Source organism: Megalopta genalis, chromosome 1 (genome assembly GCF_051020955.1).
Source record: "Megalopta genalis isolate 19385.01 chromosome 1, iyMegGena1_principal, whole genome shotgun sequence".
In the NCBI taxonomy this organism is placed as follows: domain Eukaryota; kingdom Metazoa; phylum Arthropoda; class Insecta; order Hymenoptera; family Halictidae; genus Megalopta; species Megalopta genalis.
The window spans coordinates 31,864,374-31,883,109 of NC_135013.1; the positions used below are offsets into that span (position 1 = coordinate 31,864,374).

The following is an 18,736-nucleotide window of genomic DNA, read 5'->3' on the forward strand; positions in this document are numbered from 1 at the left end:
AAGTAGACACACACACAAAGAAAGAGAGAGAGAGAGAGACCTAGAGAGAGAGTAAGAGGGAGATAGAGAAGCCTAGAGAGAGAGAGCTAGAGTGAGAGGGAGACCTAGAGAGAGAGCTAGAGTGAGAGAGAGAGAGAGATCTAGAGAGAGAGAGAGAGAGCTAGAGTGAGAGGGAGACCTAGAGAGAGAGCTAGAGAGAGAGGGAGACCTAGAGAGAGAGCTAGAGTGAGAGGGAGACTTAGAGAGAGAGAGAGACCTAGAGAGAGAGCTAGAGTGAGAGAGAGAGAGACATAGAGAGAGAGCTAGAGAGAGAGTTAAAGAGAGAGAAAGAGAGGGACCTAAAGAAAGAGAGGGATAGAGAGAGGGAGAGAGACCTAGAGAGAGGGAGAGAGAGAGAGACCATATAGAGAGAAATATATAAATCGGTAAAAATAGCTTTCTTATATAGCTCCTAACGCAGAAAACTATTTGCAGTTTCGAAGCGAAACATCCCCGACTCCCCCCTAGGGCGGAGCTCTCCTCCCCTCACGAAGACTCAGTGCTTTTTTTCGAGGGAAGGGACACGCGTGTAGGGCGATTTGCATAGGCCATATTCGACGAGCTGTTAATGGGAAAAGTAGAAGAGGGATAAAACGAGGGACGGAATGCTGGAGATCGTCTCGAGGACCGGTTTCGTCACCGGAGCCGGAGGATTCAGCGTTTAATGAAATTTGGGTGGTAGATGAAATTATGGAGATTGGGCGGAACCTTGCCAATTTCTGGGAACCTGATGTATGTTCTCAGGAGCGACGTTCTTATTTCATTAAAGAAATTGTATCCTTCGTGTTTGGGTGACGTTCTTCGAACGAGCGACGAATGAAATGTTTTATTTTAGTCGGTGAGAGAATTTGCAGTACCTTGTTTGATACCATAAAATCGGGGTACTTTGTTTAACGAATCGAAAATTAAAAAAGAGACATTTGTCACATTTAACCCTTAGGGGACCAAAACTATTTATTTCCAGTTTACACACTGCCAAGTCCGGATTGTTTTTCAGACGAAGAGAAATTTTGTTACTGAAAATTTTTGTATCAAATATAGAGAAGAGATATTCATTTTTTTTAAATAAAACTTCGTTGATATATTTTTTATTCTTCCAATGTTTCCTGCCAGATTTTACGGTTTCATTGATTTCTGCCGCGTGTATGGCGGCATTGGACCGTTAAGGGTTAACATAATTTGTATCTATTTAAATTCATGTTAATGAATTTGTTGTGCTTAGATTTGCAGAAAAAACAAAGAAGGATCAACTGACACATATTGTACATAAAGTCCATTTTCTATAAAAATTTCTGTCTCATTCACATTAAACGCCGACTCCAATTATTGGCCGGTAACAGGAATCAGAGGGCTGTCCAACACTAGTCGACTTCGTCTCGTTCATCTGAAATTTAATAAAAAAAAAAAACAATAAGTTCGCGCATCACCGATAACGGGCCGAAAATCGAAAGTAAAGCCGGCACAAAATACGTCCGAATAGAAAACCGAGCACGGTAAAAATTGCTATAAAATTCAGCTCTGTCGATAATTTGAAATTCCTCCGGCCTAACGGAGGTCCCGCGCCACTCAGAGGAGTACATATAGCGATCGCGGAGTGGTGTCGCCGGAGGAAATTAAGTCCTCCCGCAATGACACCCCGTGGAAAGAATTCAGGAGGCGAGGGAATTCTGGGACTCGGCGACCGTTTTCGCTCGTTCCCGATATTCACACCGGGACGACGTCGCCCGTCTAACGTTATTGCTTTCCGGCGACCGTGGAAATGGCGAGGAGTGTCGGAGAGGGTGCTGGCAGACGCGATAGGAGGGGGGTTGCGAAGACAAAGGACCCCCGGTAAATAGCGCTTTCGTCTCGAGCAGGTGAAAGGTCAATTCTCGCGTGTCAATATTGAACTACATGCTCCGCTATTACACCAGTTTTTTCCTCGCGAGACAAAAGGCTATTCTTAGAACCCTGCACCATCCACGGAGAGAGAGAGAGAGAGAGAGAGATGTAGTACTTCTGGATCATGTTTCCCATTCCTGGCAAACTGCGCTTTCGTTCTCTGCATTCATTTTAACTCTCGACCGTTCTCTTCGTTTCCGCGGCCGAATCTTTCTCTCGGATCAAATTGTTGTTGATTGTCTTCAGGCATTCCATTAGAACTAGCAAATCCCACAGAATTATAACCGCGTAGAATTATAAAATACTGATCTATTCGATCGATCGTAAATCGTGAAACGATTGCGATTGTCGCAAGTACCGCGAATGTTTAATTCGAGGAGAGTTCGCTGTTTCGTTCGGGCAAATGTTCGGCACGCAAAGTGACTTAATCCTTTGCACTCGTAGCTATATTATCACTGTAAATATAAAATAATTTTTCTAACTTATAGTGCTTTTATCTTATATGGCAAAATGCATTTTATGCATATGAAATTGTCTCTTGGGAGTCACACAACGATTACACTCTTAACAATTTTTCAAATCTAAATTTTGTTCGTATAAAAATGACTTTAAAACGTGATGTAACAAATTTTAGTGGTGCCTCAGAGTCGTCGCTCGAGTGCAAAAGGGTTAAGTTGAGTAAAAACTATAATCAAAGACATGGATTTTATTAGGATAATTATTCTAATCTTCCGAATATCTCAATGTTCGCCGACTCGATTTCAACGCGAACGCGTAGGCGTCGTTCAGACCGAACAGTAAGATTAATTAATTTCGCGATATTTATTCAAGAATGCACGGACGAGGACCGTTCAAACGGGGAAGCCTGCCAGATAATTACGGCAACGAAAAATCGTCGTCAAAGGCGAAGATTGGGATTCGGTGTTGATGTTTGCGATTGCCTAGCTCCCGGCACGGCGGCGGCATTAGGCTGAGGCAGGAGGAAAATTAGAAAATCGGGAAACGCCAGAGGCTCCGAGCTTCATTCAACGAAGACTGAATCGTGGCTGGTAACGAACGTCGTCCCGGCTCGAATGGTTTTCGCACGAGGTTGCCCGGAAGATAGAAGCTACTTTCCCGGCGAAATTGGAGAAGGGGCGCGTGACTAGATTGCGGAATTTTTTAAATCCCGATTTAACGGGGAGCTGGCTAAAGGGGAGGACCGATTCTGTTTTCAGATCGAGAGGAAAATGTCGGTCGAGATCAGAGCGGGTCGACCAACGATGCCGACTATACCGCAGTCGAAGAGACCGACGATTCTAGTGTATCCAACAGGTGAGCGGGTAATGTTAACGTACACACAGAGTCGTGTGTTACACCGCGTAAATCACCAGTTAATTACAGCCGGGACAACTTGATTTTGCCTGTAACGCGAATTATTTTCGATTTACGCGGCAGCGAATTGTACGATCAAAGCCATTTAATGAGAACGCGGATCGTAAATCCACGAGTTGCACGATGTAATACAATTTCGAGATTATTTATTCGCTATTTCGAATTTATTCGAGGCAATGAACTGCTGATCCATCGTGGCTATCGCTAGAGACATCGTAGCGCAAAGGGATGAAAAAGGCATCGGTGTTGTTGATTTTGCGTATATAGTAATGTCTCCCTTACTGACGCTCAGATTGTCCACGAAAATGGACAATTTTGGAAGAGGAGATACGATTATCCGAACTTTGCGGCTCGTTTTTATAATTGTTGACGATTCGTATCTGTAAAGACAAACCGCGAGGCTCGAATAATCGTGTCTCCTCTTCTCAAATTGTCTATTTTCGTGGACAATCTGGATAATCAATTAGAGAGACATTACTGTAACACGAATTATTTTCGGTTTACGCAGCAGCGAATTGTACGATCAAAGCCATTTAATGAGAACGCGAATCGTAAATCCACGAGTTGCACGATGTAATACAATTTCGAGATTATTTATTCGCTATTTCGAATTTATTCGAGGCAATGAACTGCTGATCCATCGTGGCTATCGCTAGAGACATCGTAGCGCAAAGGGATGAAAAAGGCATCGGTGTTGTTGATTTTGCGTATATAGTAATGTCTCCCTTACTGACGCTCAGATTGTCCACGAAAATGGACAATTTTGGAAGAGGAGATACGATTATCCGAACTTTGCGGCTCGTTTTTATAATTGTTGACGATTCGTATCTGTAAAGACAAACCGCGAGGCTCGAATAATCGTGTCTCCTCTTCTCAAATTGTCTATTTTCGTGGACAATCTGGATAATCAATTAGAGAGACATTACTGTAACACGAATTATTTTCGGTTTACGCAGCAGCGAATTGTACGATCAAAGCCATTTAATGAGAACGCGAATCGTAAATCCACGAGTTGCACGATGTAATACAATTTCGAGATTATTTATTCGCTATTTCGAATTTATTCGAGGCAATGAACTGCCGATCCATCGTGGCTATCGCTAGAGACATCGTAGCGCAAAGGGATGAAAAAGGCATCGGTATTGTTGATTTTGCGTATATAGTAATGTCTCCCTTACTGACGCTCAGATTGTCCACGAAAATGGACAATTTTGGAAGCGGAGATACGATTATCCGAACTTTGCGGCTCGTTTTTATAATTGTTGACGATTCGTATCTGTAAAGACAAACCGCGAGGCTCGAATAATCGTGTCTCCTCTTCTCAAATTGTCTATTTTCGTGGACAATCTGGATAATCAATTGGAGAGACATTACTGTAACACGAATTATTTTCGGTTTACGCAGCAGCGAATTGTACGATTAAAGCCATTTAACGAGAACACGAATCGTAAATCCACTAGTTACACGATATAATACAATTTCGAGATTATTTATTCGCAATTTCGAATTTATTCGAGACTTCGAACTGCTAATCATCGTGATCTATCGCTAAAGACATCGTAGCGCAAAGGGATAAAAAGAGCATCGTCCCGTTGTTCAGCGTTGCAACGAATAATCGAAATCGATAGCTCTTTAATTCGTTGCGCTTGGAAGATCAAGTTGTCCAGGAGAAGCGCTTCTAAAAATATGTTTCAGAAAAATGCGCGAGCACAGTTACAAAAGTTACAAATGGGGTTCCGGCCATTATTAATCGTTCAACTGTCGACAACGTCTACGGTCTACGGTCCGAAACGCCGCCGGTTCTCTCCGTCAAACGTTTCAGTTTGCAACAATCGTTCGGTTCGAAACATTGCACACATGGTCCCGCTCGTAAATTTCGTCGAGGTTCGCTCTACCAGACAGAATGTTTACGTCGAACAAGAAAAGGCTTGGACGCGGCAACCGCGGGAGTAGAAACGCCGGCGAAATACGGTTCGGACGAATCGTAACAAGGCTTCCTTATGGGACCTCGTTCCCCTGCACAACTGATCGATGCAACATGTATACGTTGCATATCGCTATAGCGAACCGGGAGGGCAACGCGCACCTGCGGGCACGTTTTGTTATTCGCGGGCCGCGCCGATATTCGGCGGGGGGTTAGCGTAATCGGACCCATGAAACCGAAACTTCCGCTCAAGTTCCGGCAGAAAAGGCTGCTCTCATAGCCGGAGAAATTCGCGCTTTGCTTTCCAGTGACTCCGGAGAGCATCATTATACCGATCGTATCGTGCATCCTTGGATTCCCGTTGCTGGCGCTCATGGTGATCTGTTGCCTGAGGAGGCGGGCGAAGCTCGCCAGGGAACGGGCCAGGAGGCGAAACTGCGATCTGGATCACGGTGCTCTGAGCCTCGTCCGTTTCAGTCCCGTTCATCGTTTAGGTGAGTTTTAAAGAGCGACTATGCCCGCGCGCTCGCCTATCGGCGAACATCCGGCGCTGCGACAATCAAACTTTAACGCGCGACGCGGCTCCGACACGAAAACTTTCGGGAATCTTGCTGAACTACGATTCACGTGGAAGGAGAATGGCGGAGAACGGTCCGAATTTTTGGCAGACGCTATTCCGCGGACACCGAGCAATCGTAAAAGTTATTTATCGCTCGACGAACGCCGGGGGAATTCTCAAAATGCGGGAGACATTGGAGATTCCCGGGAAACTCGAACGTTGTGGTACCATTGAAATTCTGTGCTCGTATCGTAGTTATATAATTGTGATTGTTAGACGGCGGATGTTTATGCAAAATAAAAATTGTTTGCGCCGATTGTAAGCATAACGTATCCACGCTCTTAAAATTCTTGAACATTTCTCCTCTTCGCATTTTCTCCACAAATGCATAAAATTCGATATTTACAAAATATCTTTCTGGCACATAAAGAATAAAATTCTTCCTTAAAATAAAGAATATATTGGGTTGGCAACTAAGTAATTGCCGATTTCAGTTATAGATGTCTCTCACTCCCATTTTTATGATATCCGTAAATGTTATATTATAAAATTATTATTATTATTATTATTATTATGTTATTTTTTATTATCCGTGAATGTTAGCAACCGGACAAATTGAATGCAGCGGCCAAGGAAAAGCGACCAGAATTGGTCGATCGTAAAGGTGTCATTTTCCAGCAGGACAATGCCAGGCCGCACACGTCTTTGTCCACTCGGCAAAAATTGATGGATATTGGTTGGGAATTGATGTTACACCCACCATATAGCCTTGATCTCGCGACATCGGATTACCACTTATTTCGATCCCTGGACAACTCCCTTCGTGGTAAAACTTTTAACGACGATGACGCTGTAAAATCTCACTTAACTCAGCTTTTGGCCGAAAAGGATCAGACTTTCTACGAGCGTGGAATTTTCAAGTTGTCAGAGAGATGGCAAAAGGTCATCGAACAAAATGGAAGATACATTACAGATTAAACTTCGTTCCAAGTAAAAAAAAATTTTTTATTTCATTGAACAAATCGGCAATTACTTAGTTGCCAACCCAATAGTAACTTCGAGAGATTGAAAGTATTTCGGTTTGCCAATTTTGCGCTAAATGGATACAATTCGCAGTCTAATTAGCATCGTAACATAAGCTTTAACGTGTGCCTGTCGACTGTACAGTGTCTTCGGATGAATAAATATTGGAATTAATTTCAGGAGTTTCTTGTAAAATGAAAATCGTCTGCATCGATTACGAGATACAGGAGAGCTGTGACATTTTTGAAAGATTCAAAGTAATATAACAATTTTATGAGATGCTTCCGGCGTGTTCATTGCTCTGTGTATCGCTTGCCAATTTTGCTCTAAATGGACACAATTCGCAGTCTAATTAGCATCGTAACAAAACCTTTAACGCGTGCCTGTCGATTGTACAGTGCCTTCGGATGAATAAATATTATTAAATCAAACTTCTTTCTCATTCCAAGTAGAAAAAATTTTTTATTTCATTGAACAAATCGGCAATTACTTAGTCGCCAACCCAATAAAACTCCAAAGAATATAAAACTATCTTCGTTATCGACAATCTCTTGGAAGAGAAAGAAAATGAGCGTTCACCGTACGTTCGGCGAGTTGAATAAATAGAAATTCATCTCGATCTAAGTGACAGCAGTTAGATATACGTTCGGTCGTTCGAAATCTTAATCACGAGTCTGTATGCATAGTGCGCAGGTTTGATGAAAATTTTCGGAACACGGCGATGCTTCGAATATCAAACCGTTTCCCGCCATCATCCGAAGGGAAACATTTTCGCACACGTAGATTCATGGCGAAACTGGTAAACGGGCCGCGGGATATTTGTATTTGAGCAGCCCCGTCCTCATTAGCAACCTCGGCGGCTTCCCGGTTTCCTCCCCAGACGCTTTCGGGCGCCCACGCATGCCCCGATACTCGGAAATCCGTTGCGTTTAGGCGCGGTCCCGTGAATGGAGCCTGGCGCATATAAAGAGGAGCGGAAAAGGCATTAAACCAGATTGAATGTCGGTCTGAATGCGTCCGGTTTCGTGCGCCGATTCGTGCCGGGGCGTGCTTTAAATTTAAATTCAAACGCGGCGGTGCTGCGCGCGCCGTATCTTTTTCCACCGGGGAAATGTTTAATCTTCATCGGCGGCGTCGCGAAAAAACGAACGCGCGACGAGAGCGCGAAGGCTTTTATCGGTTTCCTATAAATCCCGACGACCGGTCCGGTGTGCCTCGCAACGCAACGTTTCGCCGTCCCGTATGTATGGCGTTTCGGAACGCAACGCGATCTTGACGCGTTACGGGTTTTTATCGTCTCGATAATGCCCGGCGATAAATAAAACGGTCCTCCATTGTTTTTCTTTTCCGATCGAGCGATCGTTCCGCACGGCTCGTAAGCTCGCGTAACGTTGTAACTTTCGACCGGACAGCAGAATACCGGAAGCTTGGGAGTTAGGCGCTCGAAACGGATTCCGATAACTCTTGTAATCAACTGTGTCGAAAGAACTAAAATACATTGTCCATTATTTCATTCCATCCCGTCAAGCGCAGCGTCTAAAGAGGATTTAGGTAAAGCTTTTTCATCCTGGTCTTGTTGCTTGATCTCGTCTCTAGAGACGCTAGAATTTTCTGAGAACCGGCGCGGTTCATTTTTTTTATTTCAATTGCACAACTATGTATGTACTTTGCCCGCTGCCGCCGCCGCCGCCGCCGCTGCTGCTGCAGTTGCATACTCTCGGTGTAGAGTTTAATTAAATTTCCGCGAAAGGCCGAAAGGAACGCGCGCATTTGGACGGCGCCCGAAAGTTAACGGCCATAGGGGATGATTCGGTGCGGCGGATCAATGGCAAACGCCGATGGGCGCTTCGTCGGCGTCTCCGCGCCGAAAATCCGTCGAATCGGCTCGTCCAAACGTCTCCAACGACCGGTATAACTCGCAGCTTCGGCTCATTCGCGATGCAACAGCATGAATAAATTCATCGATACCGTGAGGCGCATGTAGCTGAACCGCGACTGAGCTCTTGCAAGCCTGGCAATGTATTATACATCACACTGTATCTTGCATACAACTGTATTGCAACTATTACAATAGATCGACAAAGCGTATCGTCCTTAGGTACGCTCCGATTAGTATTCTTGCTGCGTTCTCGCGCTTTTACTCGCGAGTCTGCTTGCCGGCTCGAGGCTCTTTTTCTCTCATAAGCCGGGGCTGCCATTTAATTCACGGCTTACGGGGACGGAGGATCCAGTCGATCACCAGTTTTCACATAAAAATTTGTCCTATGCGATAAGAAGGTCTACCCATTTGCATCGCTGAATTTTTCTGGTCTGAGAAAATGGTGTCCGATCGTCGCCAAACCGCGGATTTTTCTGAAAACCAGAAGGCTGTCTATATAAATTGTACGTTGCAGAATATACACAGGTATTTATTTCTTCTCTTAATCAATTTAATTTTAACCCCTTAACGTGCACGCTCGAGTTAACTCGAGCGCGCTACACTGGCCAAACTGTGCACACTCGAGATAATTCGAGCGGCGTTGTACTTTATGTTGCTATAATTTTTCACACTCGAATGCGATCGTGAATTGAAAATAACAATGTGAAAGCAAAAAAAAAAACAATCGTTTTATTAATATTTATAATTTACATGGGATTGTAAGCTATAACACTTACTTATTCAAGTATAAAATATATCCTTTTTCTACTTATCACTTACGACTTGTCTCTTCCTTGTGAGATCAGATTCTGATTCGCTCATTTTTCAATATATATTTTACTAAAATATAATGTAAAATAAAATATAAATAATAATATATATAAATAGAATAATAAGTATTATAAATACTAATATTGTTATTATTTATGTTTTAAAAGTATAAATAAATATTTTTACTGATAATAATGTTTATTCTGAAATGGGAATTCGAAAAGAAAGATAAAAAAAAGTCGATGCGCGTGTAATATTACAATATTCGACTATTTTCTGCAATGTTATCAAAATCCAAAATTGCAATAAAAGTTTTGATTATTTTTGTATTTTTGTAATTTCCTTGCCAAGACAACGTTCTAAATTGTGTTTTTTTACATTAAAAAAAATTGATCTTTTTTGGCCGGCCTTTTTAAAAAAAACTGTGCATTAAGGGGTTAATAAATCTTAATAAATTGAATCTTGATTTAATTTCTCTCAACAACTACTCATTCTTGTCATAAAGAAGAGCGTATCGTCGTGCACTGATCATTCCGAACAATGCTGTACAAAAACAGTTGACGGCAAGCTCGTCATTATGTCTCGTTCGTTTTTGCGATGCAAATGGATCGATCTGGTCCTGTACTTGTTTGCGAGCAAGCTTGCGAAACGGCAGCGAATTAATTGGCAGCCCGAACAAGCAACGTTGATCGTCGAGGTTTCAGTGGTGATTATAATTTGATTTCTATGTGACAGTGGGAATTGATCGTCCGACGAGAGCGGTGTCGCTACGAAGCGATCGAGACTCGCGCACGTTCCCATCGCTGGAATTGGATACGGTGGTCGAGGAGAGATCGGATCCTGAACAGAGCACCGCACTAGAACTTAGCAGTCCAGACTAGCATCCAGCTTTGGTACCGCCCAGGTTGAATTTTTGCTCACCGATCTTTGCTAATTCATCCGAACCCGCCGATGGTTTTCGAACGATCCTACGAGGGCGCGGCGGGAAGCGCCCAAGGAAACCTGGGTTTCCATCCGCCGGCCCGACACATATCGAACGAAATTTCATTGTAAACGCATGCTCTGAACAGTTCCTACATTGCCGACCCCGGATCACGTTCTATCAATTCGGGGTTTCCTACTTTGACGGAAAACTGTTATCGTCTTTCGGGACGATTTGAAAAAAGAAAAGAGATTGATCTCCAGGGTATATAGAAACATTTTTGTTGCAAGCGGTCACATTGTATTTTGATACTAGAACTATGAAATATTAAAAGTAAGCGTTCCAAAATGTGATTAATAATATATAAATGATAATATAATAATATATCAAACGCAAGATTCTAATATCGATGACTTTCGTTGAATTTCATTATAGTATGAAATACAGAATTTGGAACAGATCGTTTTGCCACCTCCGATAGTTCGATCGTTAAATGAAACTAAATGATGCAACATACGTATAGATTTTTGGAGCCGTTGAAGTAAGGAGACCGCCAGTAAATGTTTTAAAGAAACGAATGCACCGTTTTCTCTGATCGCAAATCATTTTATTTTTCAGGTCTCCTCGACCAGCGAAATCGGCGGTGCCACTGCCTGTAGATCACAGTCCATTGTGGACGGCTTTGACGCATGCAAATTCCGTATCGTCCGTTCTCGGAGATACCTAGCAGGAGGTTGAGGAGGGCGGCTACATCGAAGCCCTCGTCCTCGATCTACCAATCATCTACTAGTCAACAAACGAACGTTGTCCACCTTTGGAAATGTGAAGATCTGTCTGCCTTCGACTCGAAGACCGCGAGGCTGTACCACGAAAAGTGCCACAACACGAACTAGTTTGAAAGATTAGAAGCGTTACGAAAATGAAAAAAGAAGATAAAAGAAACTATAATGAACTGTATAAACACATCTGACACGCGCGACATACATAAACTAAGGCGAACTAAATTTTTTACCGGCATACTTGTCAAAGCACGCTATAACCATCCCGCTTTTTACATGACGAAAGTTACTTAATGAGATAATGTACGTGTACGCCTACAAGTATGTTAATGTAAATACGAATTTGTTAAAATCGTGTACAAAAAGAAAATGAAGAAATAAATGATCAAAATGTATAAATGAAGCGTTGTGAACAGTAGTATTGCATACGCAGGATTCACTGTCCATCACGCGAATGAAATCGCCGATGTGTGTATATACATGCCAAGCATGGACTAATTACAACGGTATTTGTATCTATATTATTTAAGCTAATTAATCCCTATAATTTAATATATTCTCTGTGTAATGTTCTCGTTACGTTCTAAAACAGCTTCGTTCAAATGAATTATGTATACATTCGTACTCTTCTCACAGCATACAACCTCCAAAGCCTTAGCACAACAACCTTACAGTAAATTGCGCGCAGCAAACAGTGTATGATACACGCGAAAGTCTTCCAAAATAAATGATTAAACTACGACGTTCTAATTAATTTAAAAACCAGGCGTCACCCGTCCTTTTTTAGCATTTTTTTTCAGTTTGTTCAATTTCTTCTCCTTCTTCCTTTTCATAATGTTTTCTTGCCGCTTCTCCTGCCGTTCTCGAATTCCTTTCTGGACGTTGTCCAATCTTGATCCCCATTTCTTGGCACTGTGCATCTTTTTCTGTTCCTTCCTACTTATCGAACGTTTTAATAATTCGGGATCATCTTTCACCTAAAAGAAATTAATTAATATAGATACATGCAAATGTAAGCTTACAAATAGATGCAAGTTTATGCATAACTATTATGCATAGCTTTTTCATTTACTTTTTCTCCACTGGCTTTAGCTAAGACAGAGTTCCACGCTTGCTTCTCTCTGATCTCTTGAGCTTTCTCTATCTCACCTGACTTCTCCATTTCCTTCAATTTCTCTTTTTTCTGTTTCATTTGAAGTAATATCTTCTTGGGATCCTTTGCACTTTTGGGTTTCCTTTTAGTTCCAATTTCAGAAAAATCAAACTTACTGAACACCATTTTTCCTTCCGAATTGAATACAGGTTTTGGCTTTGGGATCTTTGGTACGTCACAGTCATCCTTTTTTATTTTGGGCCCTCCGGTTGCATTCTGCTCTGTTTTTACCATCTTTCTTTGCATTATACGCTCTTCCCTTTTCGACATTTTCTTCATTTTGTTTTTTAAACTTTTCTTTAACTGTTTATCTTTGTAACCTAGTCTTTTCACATTTCTCAAACCTTCGAGTTTTGCGTGTAACTCTTCGAACGTGTTTGCTCTTTTCACTTCTCCGGTAACTTTTGGAAAACCTTTAACTTTGATGCAAAACATAAACAAAATCGAGAACTAACGAACAATATAAGCTTCGTATAAATATTACAGATAACCTACCTTTCGACATGGTTTTGACATTATGTGTTACTATTTTACTGTTTTCATCTGAAACTAATCAACAGTTGTTTCTATATCATCGTAATAAACATTAAACGTAATTTTAAGGTTATATTACCCTCTTATATTTTTACCTATTTTCGACTGAGGCAGAGGCGTTTTTGAAAATATATTCGTGATAAATAAGTTCTCCTGTACCAGTAGTCGTCTGACTAAATTTTTGTCAAATGGCTTTGACATTTTCAACTGCATATTTCTCAGAACACACGTGGATAATAACAGAAAAACAAATAACACACAGTTCACAAAACAGGCAGTCACGTTTCAAATTTCAGAAAACCAGAAACCATCTAGAATAGGTTAGACAGCATACTGTACTGTGCAAACATAAAAGTATTTATGGCGCTACCTATTAACACAATTTTGTACTAATCGTCTAGCAATTTGAGTGTTCTGTCAAGGATAACGCTTAAAATTTTATTAATTTCACGAAATGAAATGGATTCTAAAAAATAATTAAATTTTAATTGAGTGAATAAATTAACACATAGATTTACAAATATTTCAAGATCCCTATATTATCTTTACAAATTCTAACGAGTGGTATAAAATGTTGCAACAAATTTAGCAACAATTTTCTTTAAATTATAGGCACATAATAATGTTCAACATACAACATTCAAGTGACATAACAATGTTATTTATATATTTTCAATATGAAATAGGTCTTATGCTGCCAGTAATTGTTATATACAATTTGTTGTCAAATTCATCATAGTAATATGTACGTAATAACATACATGTAAATGCTATCCAACAGATGTAAAATTATTGATAAGATTTGGATTACAAATTATTGGATTACAAATTATTGATAAAAATTAAATAGAGAATTAGAGCACTTTTACATAGAAAGAGCTTCCCTAGTCATCGTTTCGGGTTTCAGAACAATAAGAATCTTCCCGTGCAAGGAATATTTATCAAATTTCTTTTCCACAGATAATGCTTCCGCACTTGTCGCAAAGTAAGTTCGACAGAATCTTATTTCGGTGTTTGGTATTTGCATTATAAAGGATGAGCATATTGGATGATAGTTTTCAAGTAGATACAATATGTCAGATATACGTGTACTGGGGTCAATGTTAGCCACAATTACTTCTTGAGCTAAATTAAGCTTTCTTTCTTTATTATGAATGCAAGCTAGAACTTCATCTTCATGAAACGAAGTGTCCATTATCCTGGAACTCTGATCAGAGATTTCTGAAGATATTGAAGAGCAGAATCTCATTTTAGTCATTTGTTTCAAATGCAATAGGTGTTTTAAAGATGATCTTGATATAACGGAGCTACTATGATCATCATACTCCGAAGTGACTAAAATATTATCAACATCTTTCTTCTGTCTACACTTGTTATCATTTGAAATTTTTTTAATTTTGTGTTTATGTGGTAATATCTTAATATCTTTACTGTTTCTAAAGGCTTTTATACATTCTACGGCGTCTTGTACATTTTCATATATCACAAAATGTAAACCGTAAGTGTCACTGTTGCTATACATAGACAAAACAGGTCCATAAGCAGAAAACATTTCCAGAATCTTTGATTCATCGATTCCCTTATTATTCGGGAAATGTACCATATATCCATTACGCTTTTTATCATAATAATTCTCGTAATCCATAGTTGCACAAGGTGTTCCACAGCGTTATAAGAGAGGGTATGAAAACCACCGTTTCGTTTTGGTACTTTGTGTTGGATGCAATGTTTACTTCGTATTTGTTGGTTATCGTCCACAATCGTAACATAGATTTTACTCCTTGAAATTACTTAATAATATAGTTTTATGACAATACTTCAACAAAATATTGTGCGATGATTGTACAATAATGTACATATACAATTAAAAATCAAGTTATAAAAATTCTTGTGTTATAACACAAAAAATCAAACACATGAGACAACACAGATTTAGGATATGTATAGGCAGACCTCTCAGATGTCCAACCGTTTTGCAACTTTCTTCCAGAAAGGTAGGAATGGAGAATTACCCATCACAAATGGAATTGAATGATGACAAAGGATTTCCATTGGCAAACCACTGGGATCGTCCAATCCCATTGGTGAGGTCTCCTCTTCGAGCAGAATCCCTGACACCATTGGACACACCAGATACCAATGGACAGCTTTTGGGGAATTCTAGAGACCTCTTGCAATTTATGTGCCACGCTCAATGTTACCGATAGTTCGGGAATTTCCACAAGTTAGCAGGAAGCGAATATCCAATATATTTCATTTTTACTACGAATGCCAAATATTATTTGGAGGCAATAGGCGTATTTCAATCGTCCATTACTTTGACTACAATGAAACATTACTTTATTGATCTTACAAAGAGCTTCGAATAAAAAAGGGAAAAATAATATATATTACATGTAGAAACATCAAACACGTAATTTTAATCGAACGTGCGATTTAACAGAACAATAATCGGAAGTTGCCACCGACCATTTATATTTTCCCGCGTCATCAAAAATGATTATCCGCGCGCGGCCATGTTTGCAGAGCGAGCCTGCGCACTGATGGGTAATAATTCACATTTCTCGAGCCCAAAGTCTCCTTGTTTTACCTGCACAGTGTTCGGCAAGGCGAGATCGCGACAAAACGTTTAGTTTCGTCTATTTTTTACCCAAGTGTTTGCGTGGGAATCACGTATACGCGTACGGGATCCAACGGCGAGGACGATGGAAAAAAAACGAAGTCGGAGAAATGGGCGGAGTTTGCGCCTGTCGTAATTCGTAATAACCAGGTAAAGGACGACGGATATTCTCGCGAGACTCCGGTAAAAATTTACAATTATAGAAAGAGTTCACCTAATGGAAGGGTTTTAAGGCATCCTAGCGGTCCGTCGAAATTCGAGAGGTGTCCACGATACAGGTTAAGGTAGAACGCGGCTACGAAAAGGCGGCGAGGTCGCGTCGTAAATAAAGTGGATGCGCACGCGGACAATCCACGTGAGAAGGAGAAAGAGAGAGCGAGGCGAACGGATTGGCTGGACGAGGACGGAGATGAGTCGAGCGCTCTGATTGGTCGACGGCGGCTGTTATGGCCGCCGATTAGCGCACGCACGCACGCACACCGAGGCAGACACGGGGCTCGCACACGGACGTACGTACACGCGCGTGCATCGGGCCAGGAGCGTAGCAGTCGCTCGCGGCCGAGAAGAGTGAAAAGAGCGACAGACAACGGTCGGTTCGCGTGTTGCCTTCTAAGGCGGAGGGAGAGTTGGTGTGTGACGTCGTCCGTGCGCGGATGGCTCGAGGAACGCCGCCGATTTTCCTCAGCAACTTCGACCAAGCATCTCTGCCGAGCAGCGTTTCGAGAGACCAAGTGAAAGGAGAGTGCATGCGGGCCGGCCGCCGACGCCGCGAACCGTCGACTCTAACCGCGTATACGTAAAACCCGACAATCCGTCAAGTCCCCAAGTTGCCCGAAGCTGCACCATTTTCATCATCCTCTTAGCGTGTATACCGAAGAAGAGGGAACCAGGGAGGCCGATTATTTGAAACGGCGCGTAAACTGGAACGTTACTGGGATTCGCTGTTCACGAACAGATACGAGGAACGAAAGTGGAAAAAATAAAAAGGATACGAAGGGCACCGAGAAAGGTAGCGGGAGACAGAGATAAAGAACTGCACGGAGCGAGAAACGAAGACGAGAGCGCTGGGAGCGCGAGAGAGACGGGACGAATTGATCAGAAAAGAGAAGAGCGAAGAGCAGAGAGTTAAAACGCCAAACGAGATACGTAAGAGACAAAGGCCACGGCGGCATAACCTCCAAAGCGACTGGGAGAATCTATCGTGACCGCGCGTTTCGTCGGATCCTGTCTGCAGTTTCGTGCACCGTTTTCCCCCCGGCGATCATTCGATATTCGCATTATTTACGAGAGATTATATTTTTACAATGTGCATGCCTGCTGCTGCTGCTGCCGCTGCTGCTGCCCGGGGCTTCCATATACGAAGTGTCGCACGAGTGAGATAGAGATAGAGATAGAAAGAGCACGTGTATGTAAACGTATTTTCCTCGAAGTTATACACAGAAACGCATACGAGGTCGTTGAAGTCGGTTTTTCGAGTGAAAGAGCGGGACCCGTTGTTTCTATGGTCGTGTTTTTCCGCGACACCTGGTATAGACCGTGGTCCGCGAGTGTTGTCTACTGTGTAAACGAACTCGACGACGTTGCGTCGACAACGCGGAAACTTAAGTAGAAAGATAGACACAGAAGAAAACGACAGAGAGAGAGAGAGAGAAACAGAGACAGAGAAATATATATAGGAGATAGAGATAAAATAAAAAAAAGAAGCAGGGGATAACACACCAGCGCTGCAGTCCACGGTTGATGGATGAAACTGGCAGGATGTTGCAACACGGAGGATCAGGTGTTGGTTTGATGGGAGGCAATCAGGGCCAGGGGGCCCAAAACACCGGTGGATACGGAAGCATGGGGCCTGTCGATGGGTCCGCGACGCAGGGCCCAGACCCAGCTGCTGATGCTAGGAAACAGGATATCGGCGAAATCCTTCAGCAAATCATGAACATCACCGACCAGAGTCTAGACGAGGCGCAAGCGAGGTAGATCATCCTAGTCTCCGCATCCGATCCGAGCCGCCATTTTTTAACGCTAGAACTGCCGGAGTAGTCGCGGCTCGAAACAACCAATTTTCGAACTTTCCTTCTTCACGATGCTTCATCGAACGAATCGATGCCGCGAAAAATCGTTTCGATCGTTAACAAAATTTTCTGCCGTGTTTTCTTTGCAAGATTAAATTCTTCTCTTAGGCTTATAGTTACTCAACGTTCAACTTCCGTTCCATACTAATGGCGCCTATTAGTCGTCCGTGAAATTGTTGCATTTATCAACTGCTCCGATTGTTTGCCATCAATGGTTGATTGTTCCGGTGCGTATTTGTTTGCAATTTGACACATATTAACACCGCACATCGGAAAGCTATTACGATGTAACAGGATTTACACTGTGTTTCGTAAACTCTCTTAAATAAGTGAGGCATTCCCGCGAGTGTTCAGAAACGTCAGTTACGTGGAAATAACGTTGAAAGAATCGATGGTAGTATTATTCAAATATGAACGAGCTATTCTTTCTAAACTGTTCACTGATAAAGCAATAAGATAACCTTATTGCGCTCGCGTCTTCGATTATTCCGAAATTTATACTAGGTTATGATCGAGGAAATTTCACTGTTAACGATCGAATTCGCTATCGATAGCACGATAAAGCGAAGAATTTAGTCGATGGATTTTTAAACGAGTCAACTTGAGTCAAGCTTAATCCGTTATGGGTTGATTACCGCCCAGTAATTTCCCGGGACAGTCCTAGCACCCGGCGACCCGCCGGAATTAACGGCGTTTTCATTTCCGGCGAATATTTCCACGTAAAAAATATTTGCATTCTGCAAATCGGGCCGGCATCACGGTTTGTCTTGCGCCGCGTTTGACAGTTCTCGTACCGGGAAAAACCGTGATGGAAACGGATTACGTTGATCGCCTTCGAGCCCGCCGCCGCGACTTTGTTACCTGCGGGAAACGCGCGGGCATTATTTTTACGAGGTCTTCTTAATATTTTATAACGACGGTTAAACCGTTCAATGACGGGGAGTAACCGTGTACGCGTGTTGGTAATGACAAGCCGTAACGCGGCTTGTGTACAAGCCTCGGCGATAAGGCCGCGTTTATCTTCGCGTTATTGGTCCACGATCGTTCAACGTGTGCCAAAACGTTGACGCGGCTTCCGCGCAAAAACACGATCCGACGCGTTTATTTTCGGACGCGCCCCGACGCGCTTTCGTTACATTTCGGCGCCCTGACCATAATCCTCTGTTT

At 42.1% G+C, this 18,736-nt stretch overlaps 4 protein-coding genes across 11 annotated transcripts in view; 2 read left to right on the forward strand and 2 right to left on the reverse strand.

Annotated features, from left to right (window-relative positions):
* The window catches only part of LOC117218068 (uncharacterized), a 68,028-nt gene extending 56,098 nt beyond the window's left edge, over positions 1-11,930 (forward strand). For 2 of the 5 annotated variants that reach the window (XM_033466135.2, XM_076525552.1), the window contains exons 2-5: positions 3,138-3,234; positions 5,527-5,712; positions 10,225-10,393; positions 11,030-11,930. In XM_033466135.2, the coding sequence (XP_033322026.1) occupies positions 3,150-3,234; positions 5,527-5,712; positions 10,225-10,370 (417 nt within the window). In that variant the 5' untranslated portion in view covers positions 3,138-3,149 and the 3' untranslated portion in view covers positions 10,371-10,393; positions 11,030-11,930. Of the gene's footprint in view, positions 1-3,137; positions 3,235-5,526; positions 5,713-10,224; positions 10,394-11,029 lie in introns of those variants that run through there. The other 3 variants (XM_033466136.2, XM_076525546.1, XM_076525541.1) reach the window with 3 other exon arrangements.
* Positions 10,997-13,187, reverse strand: Surf6 (Surfeit locus protein 6). Its single transcript, XM_033466133.2, has 4 exons — positions 12,973-13,187; positions 12,839-12,892; positions 12,263-12,762; positions 10,997-12,167 (listed from the first exon to the last, which is right to left on the reverse strand). The coding sequence occupies exons 1-4, from the start codon at positions 13,088-13,090 to the stop codon at positions 11,946-11,948; spliced, it is 894 nt and encodes a 297-aa protein (XP_033322024.2). The 5' UTR covers positions 13,091-13,187; the 3' UTR covers positions 10,997-11,945.
* Positions 13,188-13,516: 329 nt separating this feature from the next.
* On the reverse strand, positions 13,517-14,968 carry LOC117218067 (uncharacterized). The gene has a single exon (XM_033466134.2). It carries the CDS (start codon positions 14,520-14,522, stop codon positions 13,743-13,745), a length of 780 nt encoding a protein of 259 aa, XP_033322025.2. The 5' UTR covers positions 14,523-14,968; the 3' UTR covers positions 13,517-13,742.
* A 461-nt stretch (positions 14,969-15,429) lies between these two features.
* Positions 15,430-18,736, forward strand: part of exd (PBX homeobox extradenticle) — a 70,796-nt gene continuing 67,489 nt past the window's right edge. For 2 of the 4 annotated variants that reach the window (XM_033466131.2, XM_033466130.2), the window contains exon 1: positions 15,430-17,470. In XM_033466131.2, coding sequence (XP_033322022.1) covers positions 17,238-17,470 — 233 coding nt within the window. In that variant the 5' untranslated portion in view covers positions 15,430-17,237. The remainder of the gene's footprint in view (positions 17,471-18,736) is intronic. The other 2 variants (XM_033466127.2, XM_033466129.2) reach the window with 2 other exon arrangements.